The 27,366-nt window shown below is 39.3% G+C and overlaps 1 protein-coding gene across 2 annotated transcripts in view; it reads left to right on the top strand.

Annotated features, from left to right (window-relative positions):
• ZNF704 (zinc finger protein 704) overlaps positions 1–27,136 on the top strand; it is a 79,142-nt gene extending 52,006 nt beyond the window's left edge. Inside the window, exons 3-9 of one of the 2 annotated variants that reach the window (XM_089517536.1) lie at positions 511–614; positions 6,893–7,125; positions 10,263–10,363; positions 13,292–13,553; positions 17,393–17,497; positions 22,222–22,319; positions 24,494–27,136. In XM_089517536.1, the coding sequence (XP_089373662.1) occupies positions 511–614; positions 6,893–7,125; positions 10,263–10,363; positions 13,292–13,553; positions 17,393–17,497; positions 22,222–22,319; positions 24,494–24,605 (1,015 nt within the window). In that variant the 3' untranslated portion in view covers positions 24,606–27,136. The remainder of the gene's footprint in view (positions 1–510; positions 615–6,892; positions 7,126–10,262; positions 10,364–13,291; positions 13,554–17,392; positions 17,498–22,221; positions 22,320–24,493) is intronic. The other variant, XM_089517537.1, reaches the window with a different exon arrangement.
• Positions 27,137–27,366: the final 230 nt, after the last annotated feature.

The following is a 27,366-nucleotide window of genomic DNA, read 5'->3' as shown; positions in this document are numbered from 1 at the left end:
ATTTATTTATTTATTTATTTATTTATTTATTTATTTATTTATTTATTTTTAAAACATTTGTATCTCTTCCTGTATCGTATTTCTGGACACACTGCAAAAGTTAAAAATGTCTTTAGTGTTGTTTTGTTTTTTACCTTGCAAATCTCTAATACAAATCTATGTTTAATTTGGCATCAGACTGAGACCACTTTTGGCACCGGTTAGGTTTCCAAGGTGAGGACATTATACAAGTGTTGTGGCCCGGTGGAGAAGGCTTGCACATCCTTGCCCATAGTATTGCTCCCACTGATGATACACAGACAAGGACTACAACAACAATCCTTTCAATCCTTGGGCAGGCACATAGGAGATATTGCTGAACTGAGTTAAAATCATAGAATCATACCTGGATGTTCCTTTTGCTGTTCTTTATAGATTCTGCAGAGTAAGAGCTCAGATTGTCAGTGGCCCTATTGATTCCTTACATGCTGCTGATGTGTGGATTTTGTTTGTTTTCACCTTCTTTTTCAGAAAATCTTCAGAAGAACTGGACATGGATAAAGTCACGGCAGCTATGGTACTAACCAACTTATCCACCAGCCCTTTGGTTCGCAGCCCTCCTGTCCGACCCAATGGTAAATGTGCATTCACCCTCACATGTGAAAAGCAATAGGAAACTTACATTGAAATATCAACTTTTTCTCTGCTAAGATCAAACTGGGAAAGTCAAACCTGTGAATTATCCTGTTCTAGTATCATGTTGAATCGAGAATGACCATTGTTTAGCTCAGAAATCACTCTTATCCACTAGGGCAGAGCATGGAAAAGTTACTTTTTAAAGATTACATTGGCCATGATCACTACAGAGAGGTATAATCCAAAAAGTAACTTCTCCAAGCTCTGGACCTGAACAGTCAGATTAAATAACAAGTGACAGAAAATGGTTGGGCTGCAGTTCCATGAGGAGGGACTTCTTGCAACAGACGGGTTGCATCTCACGCCAGTTGGAAGAAATGTTTTTGCCAACAGTCTCAAGAACTTGATCAGGAGAGCTTTAAACTGAGTTCCGAGGGGAAGGGAGACAATATTAAGGAAGGCGAAAGGGATGGCGAAAATAGTCAAACTGACATAGAGGAAACAAGGCAAACAGTGCAAGGACCCAACAGTGGGAGGCAAAAATACTTGCACAGGCAGCAAGTAAAAGGGAACCATGGTCTGCAATGTCTCTACACTAATGCACAGAGCATGGGAAATAAGCAAGATGAACTCAAACTCCTAGTTCAACAAAGCAAATATGATATAATAGGCATCACTGAAACCTGGTGGGATGAGTCTCATGATTGGAATGTGGAAATAGAGGGGTATAACCTTATTAAGAGAAATAGGCCAAACAGGAAAGGAGGAGGAATAGCACTATATGTCAGAGATATTTACACCAGTGAAGAGATCTGGACATCAATCATGGAAGCCAGGTGGAGAGCATCTGGATAAGAATCAAAGGGGAGGGAAACAACAAGGGTGTTACGGTGGGAGTCTACTACAGACCCCCAAGTCAGACTGAGGAATTGGATGATATCTTTCTAGAACAGATGACCACACAGTCAGAAAAGAGAGATGCAGTAGTGATGGGCGACTTCAACTATCCTGATATTTGCTGGAAGTCAAACTCAGCAAAATCCTCAAGGTCTAGCAAATTCCTCGCTTGCCTGGAAGACAATTTCATGGCCCAAAAGGTGGAAGAGGCAACAAGGGGGTCAGTTATTTTAGATCTGATCCTAACCAACAAGGATGACTTGGTTAATGGGGTGCAAGTGGTGGGATCATTAGGTGGAAGTGACCATGTTCTCCTGGAGTTTGTAATACAGTGGAAAGGAGAAGCCAGGCAGAGTCAGACACGCATCCTAGACTTTAGGAGAGCGGATTTCAGTAAACTTAGAGAAGTATTGAGGGCGATTCCATGGTCAGAAATACTAAAAGATAAAGGAGTTCAGGACGGATGGGACTTTCTCAAAAGGGAGATACTGAAGGCACAATTTCAAACAGTTCCAGTGAGAAAGAAAAACAGGAGGTGTCTCAAGAAACCAGGATGGATGACTAAGGAACTTTCAACCGAGCTAAGTTTGAAACGGAACATGTATAAGAAATGGAAAAAGGGGGAAATCACGAAAAAGGAATTCAAAGAAATAGCAGGCATGTGTAGGGGTAAAGTCAGAAAAGCTAAAGCGCAGAATGAACTCAGGCTTGCTAGAGAGGTTAAGAACAATAAAAAGGGCTTTTTTGGATATGTCCGCAGCAAGAGGAAGAAGAAGGAAACGGTAGGGCCACTGCGTGGAGAAGATGGCAAAATGCTAACAGGAGATAGAGAAAAGGCAGAATTACTCAACACCTTCTTTGCCTCAGTCTTCTCAGAAAAGGCAAAGGGTGCTCAACCTGAGGATAATGGAGCAGAGGACAGAATAGGGGAATTTCAGCACAGAATAAGTAAAGAGATAGTAGAGGAACACCTTGTTAATCTAAATGAATTTAAGTCTCCGGGACCAGATGAACTCCATCCAAGGGTATTAAAAGAACTGGCAAAAGTAATATCGGAGCCATTGGCAATCATATTTGAAAACTCCTGGAGAACAGGAGAGATCCCAGCAGACTGGCGAAGGGCAAACGCTGTCCCCATCTTCAAAAAGGGGAAAAAAGAGGATCCCAACAATTATCGTCCAGTTAGTCTGACATCAGTTCTAGGAAAGATTCTGGAGCAGATCATTAAACAGAGAGTCTGTGAACATCTAGAAGGCAATGCCATAATCACAAAAAGTCAACATGGGTTTCAGAGAAACAAGTCATGCCAGACAAATCTAATCTCTTTCTTTGATAAAATTACCAGCTTGGTAGATGAAGGGAATGCTGTGGATATAGTATATCTTGATTTCAGTAAGGCCTTTGACAAGGTTTCCCATGACATTCTTCCAAACAAGCTTGTAAAATGTGGGCTAGACAAAGGAACTGTTAAATGGATCTGTAATTGGTTGACCGGCCGAACCCAAAGGGTGCTCAACAATGGCTCCTTTTCATCCTGGAGAGAAGTGACCAGTGGGGTCCCACAGGGCTCTGTCCTGGGCCCTGTGCTATTCAACATCTTTATCAATGACCTGGATGACAGAATTGGGAGCATGCTTATCAAATATGCAGATGACACCAAATTAGGGGGAATAGCTAATACCCCAGAGGACAGGATCAAGATTCAAAATGACCTGAATAGACTAGAAAGCTGGGCCAAAGCTAAGAAAATGAAATTCAACACAGAGAAATGTAAGGTATTGCACTTAGGGCGGAAAAATAAAATGCACAGATATAGGATGGGTGACACCTGGCTGAATGAAACTACGTGTGAAAGGGATCTAGGAGTCCAAGTAGACCACAAGTTGAACATGAGTCAACAGTGTGATGCAGCAGCTAAAAAGGCCAATGCTATTTTAGGCTGCATCAATAGAAGTATAGTGTCTAGATCAAGAGAAGTAATAGTGCCACTGTATTCTGCTTTGGTCAGGCCCCACCTAGAATATTGTGTCCAGTTCTGGGCGCCACAATTCAGAAAGGACATTGAGAAACTGGAGCGTGTCCAAAGGAGGGCGACAAAAATGGTGAAGGGTCTGGAAACTATGCCCTATGAGGAACGACTTAGGGAGCTGGGGATGTTTAGCCTGGAGAAAAGAAGGTTAAGAGGTGATATGATAGCCCTGTTTAAATATTTGAAAGGATGTCATATTGAGGAGGGAGCAAGCTTGTTTTCTGCTGCTCCAGAGACCAGGACCCGGAACAATGGATGCAAGCTACAGGAAAAGAGATTCCACCTGAACATTAGGAAGAACCTCCTGACAGTAAGGGCTGTTCGATAGTGGAATGCACTTCCTCGGAAGGTGATAGAGTCTCCTTCCTTGGAGGTCTTTAAAGAGAGGCTGGATGGCCATCTGTCAGGGATGCTTTGATTTGGATTTCCTGCATGGCAGGGGGTTGGACTGGATGGCCCTAGTGGTCTCTTCCAACTCTACGATTCTATGATTCTATGATTCTATGATCTCCTTCTCTTCACTTGGGAGTTCTTCTCCTCCAAGGACATCCTCCACAGGTTTTTTTTTCTGTTGTTGTTGTTGTTGTTTTTAAAGTGTCAGGAAAGAAGATTGTAGTTGTGTGTAATCTGTAGAGCACACGATCAAACTGATATTCTTATTTCAGTAAGACAAAGAATAAGAAAACTGATGATAGGAAATATTTTTTGTTTTGTTTTTTACCTTGCAATCAGCCTCATTCTATCAGGCTTTCTTCTTTCAAAATTCTGTTCCCAATTTAAATCTATTTTTTAAGAAGCTAAAAAGCCAGAGAACATAGAAATGGCATAGTTAAGTGACTGAAAATTAGATTTGAATGAAAGGTATTTTTTGTTTTCCTTCGGCTTCTGTGAACAAACAGCATTTTTAAATTGTCCTCAACTTAGAAGTTGACATGAGGTGTTATGCATACATATATTTGTAAAAAATTAATGAAAGCACTGCACTACCAGACACAAGATGAATTGAAGAATTGTTCCTAATGGCTCAGTGTTTCAACAGGAACTACTGTATATATTCAGTAATTGTTACCAGCTTATCTGTAATAAAGCTAGCCAAGTAATAAGTTAAACTCAATTTTGTATGCAAAGGGATCTTGCAGCACCTTGGAGTCTGACTGAAAGATAGAAGTTGGTAGCATAGGTTTTTGCAGACTTGAGCCTACTTCCTCAGATGCATGTGGTGCATTTTTGTAAAAAGGTTACTGTGAAGTATCTCTGTTTAAAATTTGCTTTACCTTATAGATGTATTTTATTTTAAGCCGGTTCCTCTCCACAAGTGATATAAAAGAGACTTCAGCAGATGGGATCACTAGCACTTTTCTAAAGAACATTTTCTTGACAGGGTACAAAAGATATTTCTATAGATACTCTCCTGTGAGCACGTTTATAGGAAATGTGCTTTAAAATCCATAGCTAGTCCTTTTCATAGTTAAAGCCATGGCCATAAATTCACATAGGACTACTTTATATATATTATCTCAAAGTTACTCCAGATATCAGGAAGCATTTGTTCTAAGAAGCCTCAGTTGGGACAGGAAGCAGTTTTATACTCCTTCCAATTATGACATGAATTTTACAATGGCAAGTCTTGCTTGGACTTCAGACCAAGGTTTTAAGGTACTTCCCTGGGAGGCTGCCATCTCCAACTCCAGTTCAACAGTTTATCCCACCGACCAGCTGCATCCATGTTCACTGCTCTCCTGATTTTTTTCTGTACAAAGATGTCACATTTCATTATATCAGTATGATTTTACAAATGTTTTATCTCAGTTATGCAAGTTTATCGGACTTTATTTTCCCATGACATTAGCATGTGGGGACATTTTTCTTCAAAAATCTAATGAAAGGGAGCCGCCATAGTAAGTTATATTTTACACAAAGTAACAAAAGTTTTGTGTGGGGGGAGGGTTTGGTTGTTTTTGTTTTTGCTATTGCTGAGGCTTATGAAATATAAAGCTGGACTTTTTACTCTCACACAAGGGCAATAAATCTTGTTTTGGGGGATTTGGGGGGGTCTCAACAAACTGAGGTTCTCTTTCTTTTAAGTACAGTAAAATGGTGGATTCCCCCCCCCACCTCCATGCCTTGAAGACATAAGATCCCATATGACTTTAGTGGTTAAGGAGGGCCCGCCTTGGTTAGCACTTGGATGGAAGTCTGATGGTAATACCAGGTGCTATAGACTATATTTCAAGGAACGGAAATGGCAAAACACTTTGCTTAAGAAAATTGTTCCTTGCTTTAGAAAGCCTATGAAATTCATGGGGTTATAAGTTAACAGGCTCTTTGAAGGTATGTAACACAGACATTTGATATTTTAGAGGTCAGAAGATGTATTTATGAATGCAGTAAACAAAACAACTAGAAAACAAGCTGAGAACCAAAGTCAATAAAGACTCTTCCTAACCAGCTCCTAGCCAAATCTTTTCTTCAACTTTCTGTCTAATTAGTAACTCTTGTACTTGAAAGGGGAACCATTTCAGGCATGCATGAACAAAGAGTAGCCTGCAGATCACATATGGTCCCTGGACTCCACTTTTGTGGCCCCTGAAGCCCCCACACCAGTCCTCCAAAGTCCCTCAACCCACAAAAATGTTGTTTTTTTTAAAAAAAATGGTGCAATTTTCTGACAGATTTTTGCTCTCAAACCATGCAAAGCCTTCTAAACACATAAAAGCATGCAAAATACCCCAGACCAGACCACCCCTGAAAGCATCCCAGAAACCCATGCTATGCCTGAAAAACCACTGTTTTCCTTTACAGTGCCTCTCAAACTGGTCACAGAAAGTGAATTCCTGGGATTTCAAAGGAAAACAGAGGTATTTGGGCTTGTTGGGTGGGTGCAGCCTGCAAGCAAGGGTTCTGAGGAATATAGTCTTCTGACCCCCATGCAGTTGCACACTCCTGATTTAAGACATGGGGAGATTCCAACCTGTGCCTTGGAGGTTTATCATGTGATTTGGCTATGCACAATGTCTGGCTTCCTTCCTTTTGTTCTGGACACTGGGCAGGAATAATATGAATAAACCTTCAAGCACGTGTGCTTAAGTGATACACCCTAGTTCTATACAGCTTGGAAAGTATAACCATTCAGCCATCTGTGCATCCAGAAAAACTGGAATGTGCCCTTGATATATTGTTATTATGCAGTTGTTCGTTTTCAACAGTCTAGGAGTCTTCATTTTATGGTTTCAGAACTGTTGCCTAAATTCTCTTTCTAAAAATATAGTAACTGAAAGAGTTGATTTATCTAGTAAAGTTTAGCTTTAATTTTTATTTGGTTTTTCTCTTATTCTCTCATCAAATTTCTAGAATCCCTAAATGGATCTTGGAAAGAAGGAGGATTTGTGCCTTCTAGTACCGGCAGCAGTGGGTACTGGAGCTGGAGTGCTCCAAGTGACCAGTCAAATCCATCCACCCCATCACCACCTCTTTCTGCTGACAGCTTCAAACCTTTCCGCTTGCTCTCTCAAACAGATGATGGTATTGATGAGGCTGAAACCAGCAGTCTCCTCTTTGATGAGCCCATTCCTAGAAAAAGAAAGGTAAGCGTGATGGTGCTGGGTTTATGGGAGACATAGCTATTTGGGATTACACATGGGGCAGACTCAGAAGCACATGTGCCATATGATCATAAATTTCAGAGCTTGTTAGGGTTTTGCACCACAGCTCCTGTGACCACACCGGCTGGGTGATTCTAGGAGCTGTAATCCAGAAATGCAACTTACTATGATGTATACATACTTCAAAGATGGGGATGAGTGACCCTCCAGATATTGTTGGACTGTAACTCCCATGTTCCTAGGTAGTATAGCCTGAGGTGGCATACTGTGGGACTTGCAATCCAACTCTAAATAAATAAATAATAACAACATATAGAGGACCAGGGCAGGGAAATGTCTAATTAACAATTTGTAAGCCGCTCTGATAGCCTTGGCTGAAGAGCGGGATATAAGTAAATTATTATTATTATTATTATTATTATTATTATTATTATTATTACTGATATACCCGTCATGATGCCTTTAAGTGCCTCCACACTCTCCAGTCTTACTGACTTATTTTCAGAGGAAGACAAAGAGGCTGTCTGCATGGGCCCAAAGGTCCGTGTTCCTCCGGACTCATATCATCTTGTTTGGACAACAAAGGCCATGAGCCCTGGGCTGGGATTGGGCCTGGATCCAGCAGTCCAGACATGGATCCAGTGGATCTGGGCCAATCCCAGGTCAAAGTGGCCTTAATGAAGGCCAGAATAACAGGATTAAACCCTGGCAAATCAGATAGCCCCGCTCGCCCCTCACTTTACTCTGCCATTGCTGCTAGTGAGAAGACTGCAGTCACTGCATCTGTTGTGGAATTGGGATACCTAGCCAGGTGCCCCATTTCCACATCAGATGAGGTGATGGGGGTCTTCTCACTAGCAGCAACGGTGGAGTAAAGTAAGAAACATGTGGTAGCAATAGTGTGTAAACACCTCCTCATCCCTGTGCCAGCCAGGAGATCGATCTACGTTGGAACCCGGGCCAGGATAACACAGACTTAACCTGTGCCATCCTGGCCCATCTGCTCAGGGTCATAATCACACAGTCATAGCTTCCCCTTTCCCTTTTCCCACACAAAGATAGCCCCCTTTTTATAGTGGAGAGATGACTAACTAGTAGAGTTACCAAATTTAAATTAACTAGTCATTATAAAGCTCTTATATTTTCACAAACTGTGAATAGATGAGATTCCACCCTGAAATTGAAGGTGACATTGCACCTTTCTTCAATTTGGAAGTAATGTTATACAGTGAGCCCGCACCATATGTGGGCTCCTTATAGATGGCTTTCAGCATACGCTGAAGCCACCCAGGAAATGGGTGAATGCCTGGCGTGTGCGCATGAGCCCCATTAGATCCAGTGGGACTCATGAATGGCATGTGGGGCACGCATGCAGCCGCACAGGGAGCAAGAGCCCCATTGGACATAATGGGGCTCAAGCATACACATTTTTTGCTTTATGTGGGGGGGGGGGCAGAATGGATCCCCTGCATAAAGCAAGGGCCCACTGTATGTACATATGTATGGAGTTTATCACACGCGAGGGCTCCTGTCGCCCAAACATCACCAAACTGCGATGGAAGTGCCATGGTGGGATCGCGCCTGGCACTATTAAAGTGTAACGTTATTAACAATTTAATCTGTTAATAAGAAAGGGCTGTTTTCCTGATGATTGCGATAACGCTTCCATGACGAAAACGAAAGTGTTACACTTTAATAGTGCCAGGTGCGATCCCACCATGGCGCTTCCATCGCAGTTTGATGACATTTGGGTGACGGGAGCCCTCGTGTGTGATAAACTCCTATGTGTTCGTACATATTTCTATGTAGTGCACTTAGAAATCTGCAGTAGACTATTCCTGCACATATTTACCCAGGTGAACACAACAGGATTTACAGTACCTTGAAATACATAGGATTATGCTGTCAGTCAAATTGTTGTACGTGCCTTAGTTGACTTAAATTGATGTATGGATTTTATTTGTGTATTTTAAAACAACAGGTCTGAGGAAGCATTTTTTTTAAAAAAAAGATAATTACTGTGTGCTATATGACATCTTATCTTAAAGAGAAACAAAGCAAGGAATGCCTCTTTTAAGATGGTACTTAAAAATAGTCATGTTTTTAGAAAACATGTTAGGAGGGAATATCTCTTATGATCATTTAAAAAAAATTAAAAAAATTGAATCCAACTGATCAATAAATTGAACACTGCAGCTGAAAAACATGCTCTGATCTTCATGCTAGTAATATGGCCACAGCTTTATTAAGATGTGTCCACTTGCGGACAGGGGGCACAAATATATTTGCAGGCTTTTATTTGGGGAACAGGAAGCTCTGTTAGGAAAATGACCTTTAAAAGCAGAGAAACTGGTCACCCTATCTGTAGTTCACACAAGAAAATAATAAATTATCCTGCCTTTTCCCCAGATCATCAACATAAATCTTTTAAGATGTACTTTTTCTTCTTAGCAAGCAATACTGTCTTGATTCAGTGACAAAAGCATTATATAATAAGATATCACAAACTGCTTACATTGCATTCTTTTTTTAAATATGGTTTACTTAAATGTAATTAAAACTGCAAATATTACAACAGAATATTACAATAAACTATCATGAAAGGTGTTGATTTATTTGCTGTGGTATTTTGTCTGATACAACAAAAGACTTTGGTTAGTTGCTGTTTTAGCTAGCAAATGCTGTATAGTCTTGCTCTTGATTACAATGTATTTGGATCTTTATTATATTTCCAGTCCAAAGACACAGGTTTATTTTCTCCCATACCAAGAGTTTAATTTGTTTACATTTTAGGATAAATGCAGTTGATACTTCTATTTTAATGATTTTACAAAATATTATGTTTGCTTTCTCTTGCTATATGTTGCTCTGAGCTGAATAATGTCATTCTTCTGGTAACATACTCTGTGCTCCAGTGTGATTTCTTAGCTTTGAAACATTTAATAATTGCCTATGGTTATTCAGTGTATAACAGAGTTAGCATGTTACTCTTTAAGATTAACTTTGAAGACTTAATTTAGAGTTACTTTAGGATAGTGGTTAGCAGAAAATGTCGTGAAAACCATTCAAATATGTGAACACATTTGTTAATATTTAAACTCTTTTGCTGAATTTCTTAGAATTCCATGAAAGTTATGTTCAAATGCCTTTGGAAAAACTGTGGAAAGGTACTGAGTACGGCTGTTGGTATTCAAAAACATATCCGGACCATTCATCTTGGGTAAGGGACTATTAATTCCATGTAGCCATGAAAAAATTCAGATCCTAACATTTACTCAGGATTATGTCCAATTGGTTTCACTGGAATTGATATCTGTGTGCATATAGGATCTAGATGGTAATGGGAATATCATAGTGTTGTAGTACTCATTTTTATACCATTGATGTAGACTTTTTAGATCTAGCACAAGTTCTCACATTGTTTCAGGATATTGTTTTTTTGCTGAAATAATAAGTTGACTTGTTGACTGCAGACTGGGCCAGCCAGAAAAATCAGCAGTAGCAGAACATGTTATAAATCATCCTGGGCATAAAATGCTGTTTGAAAACACTGAAATTCTGGACCATGCCAACAACTACCATGCCAGGATGCACAGGGAAGCCATTGAAATCCACAAACACCTGGACAATTTCAACAGGAAAGAGGAATCCCTTAAAGTAAACAAGTTCTGGCTACCAGTCCTGAAAGATAGCAAGATAAAGACAAATGCAAATGAGAAATCTCCCAGGGTCAGGAGCTTCCCAGCAGACAATGAGCACTAATCAAGCAGATGCTAATCCTCTTTTGCAGACCCTCCCACCCTGGGGCCTGCCATTAGCAACAGAACATACACATGCAAATCACTCCTGCCGTTCCAGGTCACACAATATATATACCCAACTCCTTTCCAGGCAAGCATTCTCTGAAGAAGCCAGCCACAGATGCTTTCGAAATGTCAGGAAGAAACTCTTCTAGAACATAGCCACATAGCCTGAAAAACCCACGAAAAACTAATAAGTTGACTGCTGGCTAGTGGCAGAGTCAAGAACTCAGTACTGGCACAGTCCAAAACAATCTTTCCATTTATCGCTAATGTACTTTATAGAAACTAACATATATAAATGAGGCTGTAACTTGCTATTTGCTCCAAATTCTGCACATTGTTTGCACATTGCTATGCAGAACAGAAGCAGTATCACTATTGCTATGGCTACTGATAAAATTACTTCACTTTTTAAATATCTGGCCTTAGATCAGCTTACAAATTAATACAAATACAACATAGTTAAGGCAGTGGTTCTCAAGTTTTGGGGCAGGACTCTCATGGGGGCACAAGAGTTACTCATGAAGGGCCAAGATGTGGAGCCTGTGACTCCCCCCCCCCCCCCTCAATTTTCTTCCCATACTTTTTGTGCCCTGGAGGGGAAGAGAAAGGCAAGGAGAAGCTGCCTTTGCCTAAGAGAGGAGGAGAGCAGAAGAGAATGATTTTTTCTGTGTGATGTGTGAAAGAGGAAAAATAGGTATGTGTGTGCATGAAAGGAAGAATGAAAGAGCATGACTCTGTATATATCTGTGATCATTGGTACATGCAAGTGTAGTTGTGTGTGAGACAGAGGCCATGATCCCTCTGTCCTCCACCACTGTGTTCCAATTTTTTTCTGTCCTGGTGGGCAAGAGAAAGGCAAGGACGGCCCTTGGATCAGCCACCTCTACCAGAGGGAAGAGGAGAGCAGGAAGCTCATTGGATCATGGCCTCCGGCAGGGCCCATCCCAAGCAGCCATTTCTTCTTCCGCTACCCATCCTGTCACTGTTTCATGTTAAAATATGAATATACATACATGTGCAAATGAAAATGCTAACACTAAACAAACAAAATACTTCGATTCAAAGGCCACATCAAGGGGGGCATGACATCTGCATGTAGATGTAAAAGATGGGGGGGTCACAAGGGTTTAAGAATCATTGAGTTAAACCAAACACTAGGTCAGCACTGAAATAGAATTTAGAACAATTTAATCATGAAATTAAAAGTAATAAAAAGCACTTCAAAAACAGTAGAATTAAAAATGGTACATGAAAAGCACTTTCTTTAAAAAAAATAATCTCCTTTGAAAAACATGTTACTGTAAAAAAAGAAGTATTTGCCTTTCAGTGGAGGGAGAGCAAGGAGGGGACCCTTCTAGCCTCCCTAGAGCCTGGGAGTACCATTGGGAATTCTGTCTCTCATGTCCCTACCAAATATTCCTGAGAAAGTGGTGGGACTGAGAGAAGAACTTCTCTTGAGGATCACAGGGCTTGGGCAGGGTCACAAAGGGAGATATGGTTTATCAGATAGGCTGGACCTAAGCTATATCAGGCTTTATAGGTCACAACCAGAAGTTTGAATTTTGCCTGGAAACAACTGGGTAGCCAGCGGAGCTGGTGTAGCAAGACAGTGTTATAGTCTTTGAAACAATCCCCAATTAACAGTTGAGGGACAACTCTTTTGCCAACAGAACTTTTGTAAACAATATTCCACAGCAGCTCCATGTGTATTACAGTAATCTTATAGGAAAAGAGATCCCAGCTCAACATTAGGAAGAACTTCCTAACAGTAAGAGCTGTTTGTCAGTGGAAGACACTCCCTTGGAATGTGATGGAGTCTCCTATCTTGGAGGTTTTTAAAGAGAGGGTGCATGGCCATCTGTCAGAAGTGCTTTGATTGTGTATTCCTACATGGCAGGGGGCTGGACTGGATGGCCCTTGGGAGTATCTTCCATCTCGATGATTTTATGATTCTAAACAAATTGTATTTGTCACAATGGCCAAATCAGCCCATGGAATGGATGCAGTCCTGGCCACTGCAGAAACCTAGGTCTCAAGGTTCAAAGCTGAGCAGACAGCTGGTTCACAGCTGACAGATACTGGTTTAAAACTAAATCACATTCCTGGTTTCCATTCCCCTCATAATCACAGCTTTAGAAATTAGAATTGTCTTTCTCTTCATTCTCTGTCTCTTACAGTTAAACATACAGGTACTAACAAATTAAAAAGGATATCTATATTGACTATATCACTGAGTAAGTCTAGAGAAATATAATTTATCTGCTTGTACCAGCATAACAGTTCTATCTTAATTTAATGAATTTAGTATGCTACAAATAACTTTTGGTCTTCATTTGATTTAGGCGTGTTGGCGAATCTGACTACAGTGATGGAGAGGAAGATTTTTACTACACAGAAATTCGTCTCAACACTGATTCAGTAGCAGATGGATTAAGTGGTTTATCTCCAGTCTCTCCATCTCTAGCATCTCCTCTTTCCTTCCCTTCCCAAGATATGAGCAAAAATGAGCTATCATGTGCCAAAGCAGATGCTAAAGGAATAACACCTCTAAGCCGCTCAGCTCCTACCAACCTCTACCTCATTCACTCTGACCATGCTTATCAGGTAAAAGTTTTTTATATATAATAATTACTCTATTAAGAAGCAAAGAAAATGATCATAGCTTTACATAACTTTGAAGCAGATAATGAAGATACTGAAATAGTTAAAAGATTTTCTATACCTTCATTAATCAAAACAAAGACTGTAGTCAAGAAATCAGAATTCAAAGGTCTGTTTCATTATAATTTGTGGATTCACATGCTTAAGAATAAAAAGGCGGAAGGGGAGGGGAGGGAAAAATATGTCAGCACATTTAAGATTAACTGATTTTTATTTTATCAGGGTTTTCGTGGATACAAGCCCACTTCTTCAGATGCATTTTGTTTTTGTGTGCCTTCAAGATGTTTTCAACTCATGGTGAACCTATGACGAATCTATCAGGGTTTTACCAAGTGATATTAACATGCTCATACCACTTAGCAAATTTTACCAAGAAAACCCTATGCTAGGGTCACCTTAGGGATGTCATAAGTCCAAAATGACTTAAAGTCATACAATGAACTTAAAGATACACAGATGACACCATAATAAAAGCAAAAAATAACAAAGATCTGGAACAATCACTAAGGAAAGGCAAAGAGGAAAGTTCCAAGGCAGGTTTAATTTTAAACATTAAGTAAACCAAAACATTGACCATGGTGGATCTACACAAATTCAATATAGACAATGAGGAAATTGAAATAAAAACTTCCCATACCTTGGATCAATCGTTGATCAAAATGGAAATTGCAGCCAAGAAATCAGGAGATTAGGAGTGAGAAGGGCAGTTTATGAAAAAATTAACAAGATCCTAAAGTGCAATAATATACTAAAATGCGGATTGTTCAAGCCGTTGCATTTCCCATCACCATGTAAGGGTGAGAGAGCTGGGTGGTGAAGAAAAAAAGATAGAAAGAAAATAAACTTATTTGAGATAGGGTGCTTGAGAAGAGTTCTGTGGATACCGTGGATGACTGAAAAGATAAACAAATGGGTCCTGGAACAAATCAATCTGAACTCCCCCTAAAAGTCAGGATGACTTAATTGAGATTGTCATATTTTGGACATATCATGAGAAGACATGACTCATTAGAAAATACAATAATGCTTTGAAAGACAGAAGGCAATAGGAAGAGAGGAAGACCACACACACCAGGTGGATAGGCTCAATTAAAAGAGACATGATCCTAAGTCTGCAGGAACTGAGCAGGGCCATCGAGGATAGGGTGTCTAGGAGATGCCTCATTCATAGGGTCACCAAAGTTGACTTGAAGGCAGTTAACAACAAATTAAGTTGGTCAGGAAGTTTACAACCATTGAGAGTGAAAGAATGTGACTTGCCCAACATCACCCAATGAGCTTCCATGTTTGAGCTGGTCTCCAGAGTTGTAGTCCAATGTTCAAACCGCTAGACTATGATAATATTAGAACTCAATAGATACTAGAAATGCAAATCTATTTAAAGATTTGCTCATGCATTGCCAGTCTTTCACTTTTTGTAAATGCAAATCTGGGTCTTTTTCTCACCTGCTGCTAACATATTCATGTACCATGCCAGGAATGCCAATGTACTCCCCCATTACTAGCTTCCTTGCTGTTTGACCTGTGGCGTCCCAAGCAACCACATCACATACACAGCCCCTGCTATTGTCTCTTGCATGTTTGCTTTTTGAATCATAAGAGTTTATCGCACAGCCCCCAGGGATGTGATGGGGGCGTAACGAAAGGGGGTGGGATAGGAACAGAATGGGGCAAAGGACGCATTTCAGGAATGCTTCTGAACAGTTCTCCTGTGGGACAGATTGGGAGCAGAATGGGAACTTCCGGTGGAATCGTTGGTATTCTGGCATGTGGTAAAATGTGTCCTTTGCCCCATTCTGTTCCCATCCCACCCCCTTTCATTACGCCCCCATCACATCCCCGGGGGCTGTGTGATAAGTTTAATAGTTAAATGCTGAAACCACTACACAGCACTGGTTCTCACTTGACTTTATACCTACAATTAAAATGATGTGTTATGTTCTTTATATTTGAAAATATTTTTGACAAAAAAATAAAATTAAAATTATATTAAATCTACAAAATATAATATCAAAAGGAAACAAAGAGGTAAAGAGCAGAACTCAGCAACAAAATATAAGAGGGGCCTTTGAAAAAAAGCCAGGGTTTTGACTGGTGTGTAAAGGCAAAGAATATGAGAAAGGTAATTGTTAGCCAATTGTTTATCCCATTTAGAGTAAGACACATTTAATCAGTGGGTGTATAGTAGCTGATACTTAAACCAGGCTGGGGATTGTGTGGCCTTATAGATGTTATTGATTGTTAACTCCCAGAATACCTCTGTATTGTCTGTAGTGACTAGAGCTGGTAGCAGGTGCAATTCAACATCCAAAAAGTTGCAGAGGTCCCCACTCCCCAACTGGCCTTTTACTTCTGCTGAAGTTTGGTCAGTGAGGACTGCAGGTCCTGCAGATACTGAAATGATCAGATGGTGGTGTATGCAGAGATAGGCAGGTGCACCTTCCCATCCCTGTACAAATCTTAGAGAGGAAAGTTCTGCAACCTGTCAAGTATAAGTGAGAGAAGCAACTTCACCTGTAAGTGAGAGAAGAGACAATAGTATCAATAAGCTCTGCTTTTTCAATAATTTCAGTCTAATTATGAAATATATTTTTGTGCTTCATTTCTGCTCCACTTTGGGTTTGCTATTGCATCAAAAGTTAGATTAGTTTCATGTCCAAAACATTTTAGTTATAAAATGATGATAGCAACAGATAACACTATGTGTTTGCTCCTGTTCATTACTGTTCTTTTAATCATTCTTTGCTAATTTATCCAGAAACTAGCAAATATCTTTTCCCCCTCCAACTCTATTGTTATCACTCCCATAAGTGCTGCTTTTGTAAGATCTTATCTTTTAAATAGTCTTTTTATATCTGACTAGTATAGAAAATCCTTTCTCTTTTACAAAATTATAGAAACTAGAGTTCTTCTTCTACTCTTAGTAAAAGAAAAACAGCCATATATCATATAGCACCTTAAAAACTAACATATTTATTAAAATATATGCTTTTGTGAACTAGAATCCACTCCATTATATAGAGAGATTATTATTCAGGGTTATAGGCAAACGTAATACACATTACTATTATTATCATCTTCTTCCATTTATATAATGCCATCAGTGTACATGGTGTAACCTGTGCTTGATGTTGGGACTGTAGTGAGATCTGAGAGGAATTAAATTCCCAAAGTAGTGACAATTCCATTAAGACTGGCCATTCACAAAATAAACATCCTGACACCAGGCCAGTTAATAATGACTTGTACTGTGATAAAAATCAGTTATTCTATTTCAAAAGTTTGAATTGGGATAATAAATTCTTATTATTCTTGCATGCGTTACTTGACCTAGCTAATGACAGAACATTTGCATTGTTAGCAATAACACATTTGAGAATGGCCAGTGCTATTAATGGAATTGTCACTGTCACTGCTGTCTCATTTACTTTCTCTCTGTCCATCATCCTACCCACTCTAACTTTGTGTATTTTGTATGAAGTATTGTTTGCTACAGAATCTAATGCTATAATAGATTTTTTTATCTTCAAAGTGTTACAGGATTCTGTTGTTTTGTTGCAACAGATGAACATAATCATCCTTTTGGAATTAGGGTTCAATGGGTATTTTTAGCCATTCCCTTATGTCATTCAGAGAATTCCATAAAAGATAGAACGGCACGCCAAAGCTATCTCTTGCCAGTACTGAGTCTGATCTATAGTTCTTAGAATGAGTCAGTCTAACCCATCATTCTGTAAGATAAAGCTGTTCTTCCTTAACTGACTGACTGTTCTTTGAAACAGGCCACCGCTCCTGTGAATATTCCAGGGTCAACCAAGTTCACACCTAATGGAAATAGCTTTAGCATCTCGTGGCAGTCACCCCCTGTTACCTTCACTGGTGTTCCAGTAAGTAGAAAACCAACAATTAAAAACAATGGGAAAATTTCTTAATAATTTGATACTTGCTGGGCAGGATTCAGTCTTGCTCTTTGCTTAGTTGGAACATTCCATTGCATTCCGGACTAAATCCAATGTTATGTGTATGAACCTCTGATTGTGGACTAGGGGTTTGCCTTTTCCCTTTCAGGACCCAAATTGTGAGGAACCATCTAGAGCAGATGGGCAAAACAGCAGGGGGTAGGGAAATTTTAACCTTCCAGCAGTGTTCATTCTGCTGGTGCACAGATATCTTTAATACAGCCTGATGTTCCCCATCCTTTATTTGTAGATGCATAATTGCTGTCAAAAGATGATATAGGAGTTAGTTCATTTGAATTTCTATTCAAAGTGTACCCAAAGGGTTTCAAAGCATTTCAACTGTGAATCAGTTAATGTTTTCATCCTTAAACTGATGCTTATTATAAGGGCTTCATCACACAACACAGGTAAATCGCAATTACACCAGGATAACAGCATCTCCAGTTCAGGTTTATTACATGATACCATTCTTCTGTGGTTCTCCCATGGGAGACCGTTTTGGAAGAAATTTCTTTTTATTAACACAAAAATTAATTAACAACCTCCTTTCCTACTACTGTTCTGCTATCATTTCCAATGCAATAGTTTGTTTGCACTTTAATGCTGATTTTGGATGGTCAGGAGTGATCACTGGATGTGCTTTGAGTGCGGCTTAGGGGCTCTATGATCAGGTGAGAAAGAGAAAAGGCGAACATTTAAACAAGTTCCTTTCAACTGGCAAAGTAACTGAGAAAATTTTAAACATTTTTTTCTCTATAGAAAAAAAAATCCATTGGCAAATGACCGGTCCCCAACTGGGGCCTGTTAGAGAAGCAAAACTTTGCTCTGTTGTTTTGCTTGATATGTGTGTGTGTGTGTGTGTATCACACATTCAGTCACACATGCCTAGAAATATAAATGGAAAAGAGTCTTGAGTTTAAAAAAGCATTTATTTCATTATCCCTCAGCCTCTTTCTTGCTGTTTGTTTTAGCTTCAGACTTACTTAGTTGCTGGCAGATGAAAGCCAGCATCAGGATAGATCAGACAGATAGATCAGTAGCTACTGGCTTTCATCTGCAAGTGAGAAGGTAAGTCTGAAAATAGAAGTCTGGTCCTGATCAGGAAGCTCCCTCCAGGAGGGGGAAAAACCTTTTTAAATGTTAAGACTGTTTTCATTTATATTTCTGTGACATCTCTCTCTCTCTCTGTCTGTCTGTGTGTGTGTGTGTGTGTGTGTGTGTGTGTGTGTGTGTGTGTGTGTGTGTGTAAAAGTAGGGAAAGGGGCAGGCATAATGTCTTGGAAGTATGGGGGGTACTGGGTGGGCAAGACCCAAAATGCTGTATGTGCCAAGCTTTTAATGCAAATGAAGGTTGCAATCCAGAAAAAGTTCCTAAAGAGCAATAAGAAAAAAAGCATAGTCATTGCATAGCATTTTTTAGAAACAGCAGTGTTTTAGTTGGAGAAGAGCCTCGTGTGATAAAGCCTTAACATCTGGTACTAAAACATTTCTCCTAGATGGTAGATCCCTGTGGAAGTAGTACTCCTATTTGTCCTAAAGTTATACCAACCTATTTTGGATGTCCTCCAGTCTATTAGGTTATAAGTTTCGTATAACACTAACTTGCTAATTTCCTTTTTTCCATTGTTTTTGTTGATTTACTGCAATCCGTTGTAATCCCTACATTACTTTCTATCATTCTTCTGTGTAGCTGATGAAACCCTCTTTTGTTTGCCACTTTTCTCTGCATGTACTGTCTTACATTTCACCTAATACCAATCACTATCATAAGTAAATGAGTAATATTCTAATTTTTATTAAAATAATTGTTCTAGTATTTAAATGATCTCTATCAGAGAATACATCTCTTATATATCAAAGTATTTTACCTAAGGCTACATGTTCAGAATTTTCCATTAGCCATGAATGTGTGCTGGTTATACAAAACCTCTGCCTTCTGACAGTGTGAATTAGACACCGATAAGGTACTGTCCGCGTCTTCTCTCTTCACCATGTGAATCACAAAAGCCTCTTACTGTCAACCTTTGGCATGTCTTGGAGCTTTTCTGTAGAGTCTGTAGTCTCCTGCTGAGCTGATAAAAATGAAAGTAGCTGATTCAATTACATTGCATTCTGCCAATGAATATTTATTAAATTCCATCAAGGAACAGCTAGCGGTGAAAGGCATCATGCTGGCAGCAATTTGAACAAGATACTCTTAGCAGAACATGCTGTGCATAAAAATACTCCCAAAATTTGATTTCATGACAATATGGTTGATCTAGAATAATTATAAAGGTGGTTTGTTCTCTGTGGCACTTCAAAAAATTGGCACAAGTAGTGGAAGAAATCCAAGGATCTCATTAGACATGCTGTAAACCAGACACCAAAGGGAACTGGATTAAGCATGTGTTTCCACTCATACAAGTAATATTTGACCTATCATGAATGAACTCTTTTAACTACATATTATATTTATGAGGTGTGTGTGGGTATGGATATGAATGTGAGAGAGAGAAAAAATATTCTGGTATTTCTGTTCAGTAGTTTAAAATGATGAACAGATACCCTGTGTGTGTGTGTGTGTGTGTGCGCGCATTCCAATTCTCATAAAATTGTAAAACCACATTGGGTTTTCATAATGCTGTATATTTAAAACCTGTTGTGCAGTTTAATAGTGACAGGAATGCACTGTGTTTAGGTTATGATGTGCTTCTAGTATGAAATGCTTCATGCATGTCCAGGTATATGCAATATTTGAAGAAATACTGGATGCCACCTTAGAATTTTAATATTACTTCTTTTCTCTGTCTCCTTTTCTTTTCCCATTGGAAATAATCAGTTAATGACCCTCTATCCCACTATAGCTTAGTAACCACTTTGGGTGCAAATATCTAAATCCACTTTGCTGCAGTATTGGTGGCTTCATTAGTGCTGTCTTGAAGATTAGTGCTGTCTTGGGTTGGGGTGACACTAAGATTTGTAAGAGTTCCCTGGAGAACCCTGTATGTTTATTTCCTCTTCTCTGGCATGTTTTTCTCATTTCACTGTAGTTCTCATGACAAATCCATGTACAGTTCTGGTCTAGATGCTAGGAAACTTTCAAAGCTGAGAAAATGAAACACTATCATTAATCCTGAGTGGGGGGGGGGGGTTCAGTGGGGGGGCGGTAGACTGGATAGGTGCCTTTCAGTGGCTTTCCAGGACTGTGTCAGCTTCATGCCTTAATTTTATAAGTAAGTCTATTTGCAGGTAAAAATGTCTTTGCTGTACGCTTTAAAACTAATTGCTGTGATATCACTGCCACCTTTCACTACACAAGGCATGATGAAGTGCCAGGTTCTTAAAGTTATTGAGGCTTTTCTCTGAGCAAACTCATTAATAGTCTGTCACTTGAGTAGCAGTACTTCTTGTTTACCATGTGTTGCATAGCTTGCCCTTCTCGCCCTGCAAACTGGAATGTCCTAGGAAATCAAACCAAATGCAAGATATACAACTGCTCAGCAAGAAGATTAAAATATATGTTAACTTCTGTTACATTCAGCACCAAGGCAGAGCAGGAAGCAGGAGTTTAAATTACATGGTTAGGTTCTTGCTAAATCTTAGGGAGAAATATCTGGTATACAGCTGTACATGAGAACAGATCACAAAATCTTATTCCGTGAACATTTCAAGGATGGTCCAAACACCATAATGTAGTTTTAGAAGATTTTATTATATCAATCCATTTATAAATGCTACAAATAAATATTAATGTACAGAATGACCTTTCCCTGGCCACATAGTAGCTTTTGTAGGAGTAGCCCTTGTCCTCTATCCATCCCATGTTTCCTCCCAATGCTGGATATGCTCAAGGAACAGGAGTATTTGTAGCTAGGAAGCCGATGAGATGGAGAAACAGTGGTAAATGTTCAGTAGGACAACGTAGTATAGTCATACATGGGGATGTTACACTTTGGATGTACAAGGGAGCATGGTATGCACAAATGCTCACTGTTACTTAACATTTTTTGCCCTGGTTCTTGCATGTCTGTCTGAGATGGCACAGTAACTTAAGGATGATATCAAATGTTCTGCTGAAAGTTTGCATCGACAGACAGGTAGAAGTAAGGAAATTTGTTGTTTTTATTTTATCATGAAATTTTTCCTACATTTAGATTTTTTTAAAAAACAACTCAAGTTTGTTTCTGTCATGACTACAAACAAATTAAAATATGTTGGTAATTTTTTTAAAAAATGAAACAAAATTCTCATCCATGTGCACTGGCCAAATTCAATAGGCACAGCTGTTATCAGCAGAGGAAGTGCCGTGGTGTACCTGCCTATTATATAGGTATTAAAGATAAAGAGCTTATCTAAACAAACAAACAAACAAAACAGGATTTTGAACATTCATCCCAGGCTGCACCTGGATGCATGACTCTGGCAATTTCAGTTTGTCCCACCCTAAAGCATTTTTCAGCTCAATTTGAAATATGGGGGGAAAATTGTGAATTTTGGAAAATTCTTTTAAAAAGCAAGCTGAGTTCCATTCTCAAAGATCCGGTGGGATTGAGCTGGCAAGTGAGCTGTTGAGAAACAGGCTATCAGATATGTGATTTGTCCTATGATATGTCTAATCTCTCCCAACTGAAAATCTGTACTCAGATTTGAATTTTTGTCTCTGTTGCTAGGTTTCACCAACTCACACACGTCCTGCAGGAAGCGGAGAGCAAAAGCAACAGATTCAGACAGTTCTGTCATCACCACCTAGAGTATCAGTTAGCCTAAGGTAGGAGACATTTTCTTTCTGACAGCAGTGTGCTAAAATAATGAGGATGAGAAGCCAGTAATCAATGTACTTCCTCCCCATTACACAGGTGTATGTGAAGTTTTTTCAGCATCATTAGATTGTAAAATAATATTGAGAACAGGATCCCATCCTGTCGCCAAGGATTTTGTGGTATCACATAATAAAGTCAATTTAGCACAACAGATAAGAATAACAATAAATTTGTCAGACTAATAATGTATATATCACTTATCATTTAAAAGCCATCAATTGATTGATTAAATGAATTGTTTAACAACTGCTCTAACTGTCTCTGCCCTATTTTAATAACTATTTTAATAATTGTTTAATAAAAATGTTATCGTGAAGCTTTCTGAATTTCAAAGGTTTATGCAAGTTATGGGGAGATGAATAAAAGGGACATAAACAAAAATGATTTTAAATAAACAGATGAGCCTAAGGAGTTGGGGGGGGGGGGGGAGGTTGTAACCAAATGGTGCAGAAGAATAGTTGCTGACTTCAGGCCTTATTATATATTCCAGGGAGTAATCTCCATTGAATTCATAGGACTTACTTATGAGTAGATAGGAATAGGATTGTTCTGTTAGTGGAATAGATGCCCTCCTTTATGAATTTTGAAGAAAAATCTAGTGATAGGAGAACCTGGTCTGCACACACAGGGGTGCTCCCCTTTCAAGCGTATGGGGCTTGAATATGCGCGAGCCTCTTTTGGGGGTTGGGGGTTGGAATGGATCCCTCACAGAAATGGAGGACCAACTGTACATTTTGGTACCAGAAGCAGAAATAAAATTGAAAGAATAGGGATATTTGCCTGCACCATAAAAAAGATCAGTTTGCCATGTTTCAACAAACCTTTTATTGAAAATGAACAGTACGCACACATGAATTGAAACAATCAGGTAGGTAAGCCTTGTCTAAGTGAAGAAAAACATTTTGAACCTTCTAGAGACTACATGAAGAATTTCTCTAAGGTGCATCTGCTTTTCTTATGATTTTCATTTTAGTGATCAAACTTATAAATCTTATTTTTTTTACCTTGTTGGGGGTAGCTAGTGAGGCAGATTTATCTTCTCTCCTTTTGCCTGTGATTGGCTTCACAATAATCTATAGATTTCCAGGGACATGTCCAGTACACTTCCATGTCAATGGCCAGAAGACAGTTGGGAGATTATCACACTTGGTCTCTAAAGTCTTGCAATCATGTTTTTGAAGCATAGAAAAACATTCCAGCACTGAAGCAATTCCTATCACACCTGTGTTTCAGTACATTAAAGCTGACATGCTGGTGCACATGCGTTCCGCACTGCCCCATTTCCATTTCGTCCCCTTTATTGCTTACTTAAGGCTTACAGATCCAGTGGAGGGGAGAAGACAGGGTGGAAATGACATATCAAGCAGTGGGGTGGAGGGTAAAATGCACAGGGGAAAGAGGAGGCAGGGATGGGAATGACAGCAAGAAAAGAGAAAAGGGGGGAAAAGGCACTAGGGCTACATGGGATAGCTAGGAGGAGGGGAAAAGGAGAACATCGAGACTGGCCAGTTCCAGAATTTCAGCTAAAAACATTATCCACCAAGGGGACTATCAGATGGCAGTGCTATTGGCAGCTATTCAAGGCTTTTCCCTGTGAATTAAAAGGTGTGTCATAGTTGTAGATGGAACACAGATCAGTTACATGTCAACCATAATGTTGTGTGATAAGATCGAGCCATAGATAGTACTATAATGCTTTAGTTCCACATTTTCCCTCATGTGATAATCTCTTTAGAGTCCTTTTGTGTTGATTAAAAAAAAGGTATCCAGAATCTCTTTTGCACAACCTGCCTTCCTCCTACTGATATGCAATCCCATGGCCATTTATTGGCTGGGGGCAGGCAGAGGGAGAACTTGACTGCATTTCTGTAGCTGAATGTTTACAAGAAACTTTCTCCTCCTAGATCTAAAAAAAGCCTATGTGCATCCATCTGCAGAAATACAACTGAACACTGCTAACATGCACACCATGTTGTCCTCTAGTGACTAAATGGCCATGAGGAAAATCAACAAATAGCAGGAAGGTAGTTTGCTGATCCAGGGTCCTGGCTAGTATTTTGAATAAGATAACTATAAACCTTATTAATCCCGCCTTTCATTCCATTCTCCCCCTCCCCTACAGAAAACCTAGAGGAGAGGGAAAGAAATGTCGCAAAGTTTATGGGATGGAGAACAGAGATATGTGGTGCACAGCCTGTCGTTGGAAGAAGGCATGCCAGAGGTTCATTGACTGAAGCACATTTATAATATGGAATGATGTATAGCACAATTTTCTTGCTGCCGCTGCACTGTGTGATGTTTCCTTCATCCTTGAGTGCTTGTTCCTACAGAAGGCTTGCACTTTAAAGCAAATGGGTTGTAAACAAGGAGGAGGACTTCTCAGAAGGTTATGTGCAGCAATATAGGAAAAACTAACAACAACAAAATATTTTCGAAGTTTGAATCAGGAGCAGCTATATGTACTTTAAAAGAAGGGGGAATCCCCTTTTTAATGATATAGGACAACTCGCCTGCCAGGACCACATGTTTTTCACACTGCATCATGGTCCATGTTGTGAACTTTGGAATCAGAATAAGCAAAAATCCTTTTCCTGAAATGATTTTTTAAAATGTAGTGTAGAAAGGAGAGTTTCTACACTGTTCTTTACAAATGCATAAGATACATTTTTCTGAAGAGCAGCTCTCACAGAAGACTGAGTGTGAGCAGTCTTAATGCAGAGTCTGAAGCTTGCACTTTGGGAATATGAGAAGTCAGCTTTGCTGGAAGGACAAGCAGCACTAGAAGAGGATTTTAAGAGTATTCTCATGCTTAGATCTCAAGCCTAAATCCCACTTTTGTTTCTATCCTAAATGAAGATAAATGGGAGGAAATCACCAGCAAAGCTATACTAAAAGTTACAACAATGTGTGGGACATTATTCTGAGTTTAAATGAAATTGGACTGGTGTTAGCATAGGAAGATCATTGGAATTTAAGGATATCTTCCTAGAAGTGATTCATATGTCTCACAGTGCTAAAGGATGAGCAAGGACAGCAACATGGAATTTGTAAGCATTTATTCAGGGATGCGATCCAACCCAGAAGCTTCTTTCCCTGCTTTGTGTACATTACCAGAAGAACTGTTCAGTTTAAAAGGCAAAGTGTTATTTCTGGGCAGCATAACGTTGTGTGTTGGGGGGGAGGCTACACAGAGAAAATATCTCCCCACTCCAGCTTTACAACAAGTAATGAATGAGTGCAACAAGGTGGGGGTATGGATGTAAAAAGCCCATTGATTATGAAGTTATTTCTAGGTCAGAAATAAAAGCCTTCATACTGGCTTGTACTTTGATAGGTTTTCATGCTTTAGTGTAATTTAGTACCAGGTGGAGGGATGAGAAGTCATGGATTATTTCAGAGTGATAAAATGTTGAGCTAATGCTTGAAAATCAGTGGAAATTTTCAGCACAGGTGTACTGAAAGATTGTCTGCATAGGCTCTACTAAAATAAATAGGATTAACACAGAAGCACTACCACATATGAATATCAGTGTGGCTTGTGCTCAAGAGAATCCTGATGGATTTTGTAATATTAACTCCAGTGGGATAAGACTGGTATCCCAAGTTGGGAAAATAAGAGCAGGAATGGGAGCCCTTGTAGTCTTAAGTATACAGTGAGAAGTCATAGTCCAAATTTACTTTTTGACTTAAAAGGACCAATGATGGATGGAGTGATCATAAATCTCGTATTTGACTGGCTACTTATGGGCAAGAAGAGGTGGGGGAAAGCACAAAATTTGGTTGGAACACAGCATCTGTAGTGATGGCTCATCCATGCTTGAATAGTAGTCCCAAGCTATAAAATTAGCTTTAATGACAGAGAATGTCTTTCATTGCATTTCTGAATAGGAAGGAGTTGTATTGCTTTTCAAAATAAGTGAGTTTGAAAACTGATGCATTGCTTTGGTATGGTTCCCTTTGATCTAGGCACTCCTAACATATACAGTCTGTTTTCTCTTAAACATCTCGAAAGAAAACAATTCTGGAGAGTAAGGAGTTTGTCTCCCTGTAGTAAAATCACAATTAAGCATGAGCTCAATCTACCCTAAGCATCACAGTTAAGAAAGAATAAGATTCATGAAAAAGCAAAGCTTTATATTGTACTGAACTGGAAGTTCTGTTTGGCAAGAGTGCCTCCAAAGGATAGTGTTTACATGACCAAGTAGCTAATTGCTAATTCAGAACTGTATACCTAAAAGAAGAGTCACACCTTGTGTTCCAGTTGGAATGTATTAGGTTGCAGTGTTGCTTTTCTGTTGCAGTATCTCCCTGAGTACTGACAACTGTCTGTTGGGAATTCACACTGTAGGGATCACACATACCATAACCACCATTTTCAGTTATTTGAAAAGAACTACAAAAATTAATCCTACCTAAATGTTCAGAATACATACAGGAGTAAATATTAATGTGAGTTAATAAGTTCCGAATTTTGTATGGGAAAAGCTGTACCATGCATGCTAAAGTTCCTGGCATTTCTATTTAAAAGATTCCAGGTGGTTGGGCTAAGAATAGCATCTTTAAGAGGCCTTGGAGCCCTGCTGTCATTTCGGAATGACTGCTTGGTACTGAGCTAGATGGACTAGTTGTGTTACAATAAGACAAGTTTGATATAGTCATAATGACTATTTTTTTCCTTGTATGCAGTCCTGGTGGAGCTCACAAAATCTGTAAAGAAATGCTTCAAAATTATACATGTTTTTAGGAGGAATGAAAATGCCTAAAAATTCTGAGTGTTCTTACAAAGTAAAGTAGTAATAATATCTTCCACCTACAGGAAAATATTTCTCAATAGTCATGTCATGTGCAGAGATGATTTTGTGCTGTATCAGACATTGTTAAATTCACACAGTCCTATTCTATTTCTGTGGTATATTATATCTATTTTCACAGGATGATACCAAGTGTGTTCAGACACCACAACTATTGAGAATGAAGCAGCATGCTGGTGCATAC

The sequence above is a fragment of the Sceloporus occidentalis genome, unplaced genomic scaffold (genome assembly GCF_023333645.1).
Source record: "Sceloporus occidentalis isolate IW3139 unplaced genomic scaffold, rSceOcc1.0.p SCAF_3, whole genome shotgun sequence".
In the NCBI taxonomy this organism is placed as follows: domain Eukaryota; kingdom Metazoa; phylum Chordata; class Lepidosauria; order Squamata; family Phrynosomatidae; genus Sceloporus; species Sceloporus occidentalis.
The sequence above is the reverse complement of the archived record's forward strand: the minus strand, read 5'-3'. Positions and strand labels throughout refer to the sequence as shown.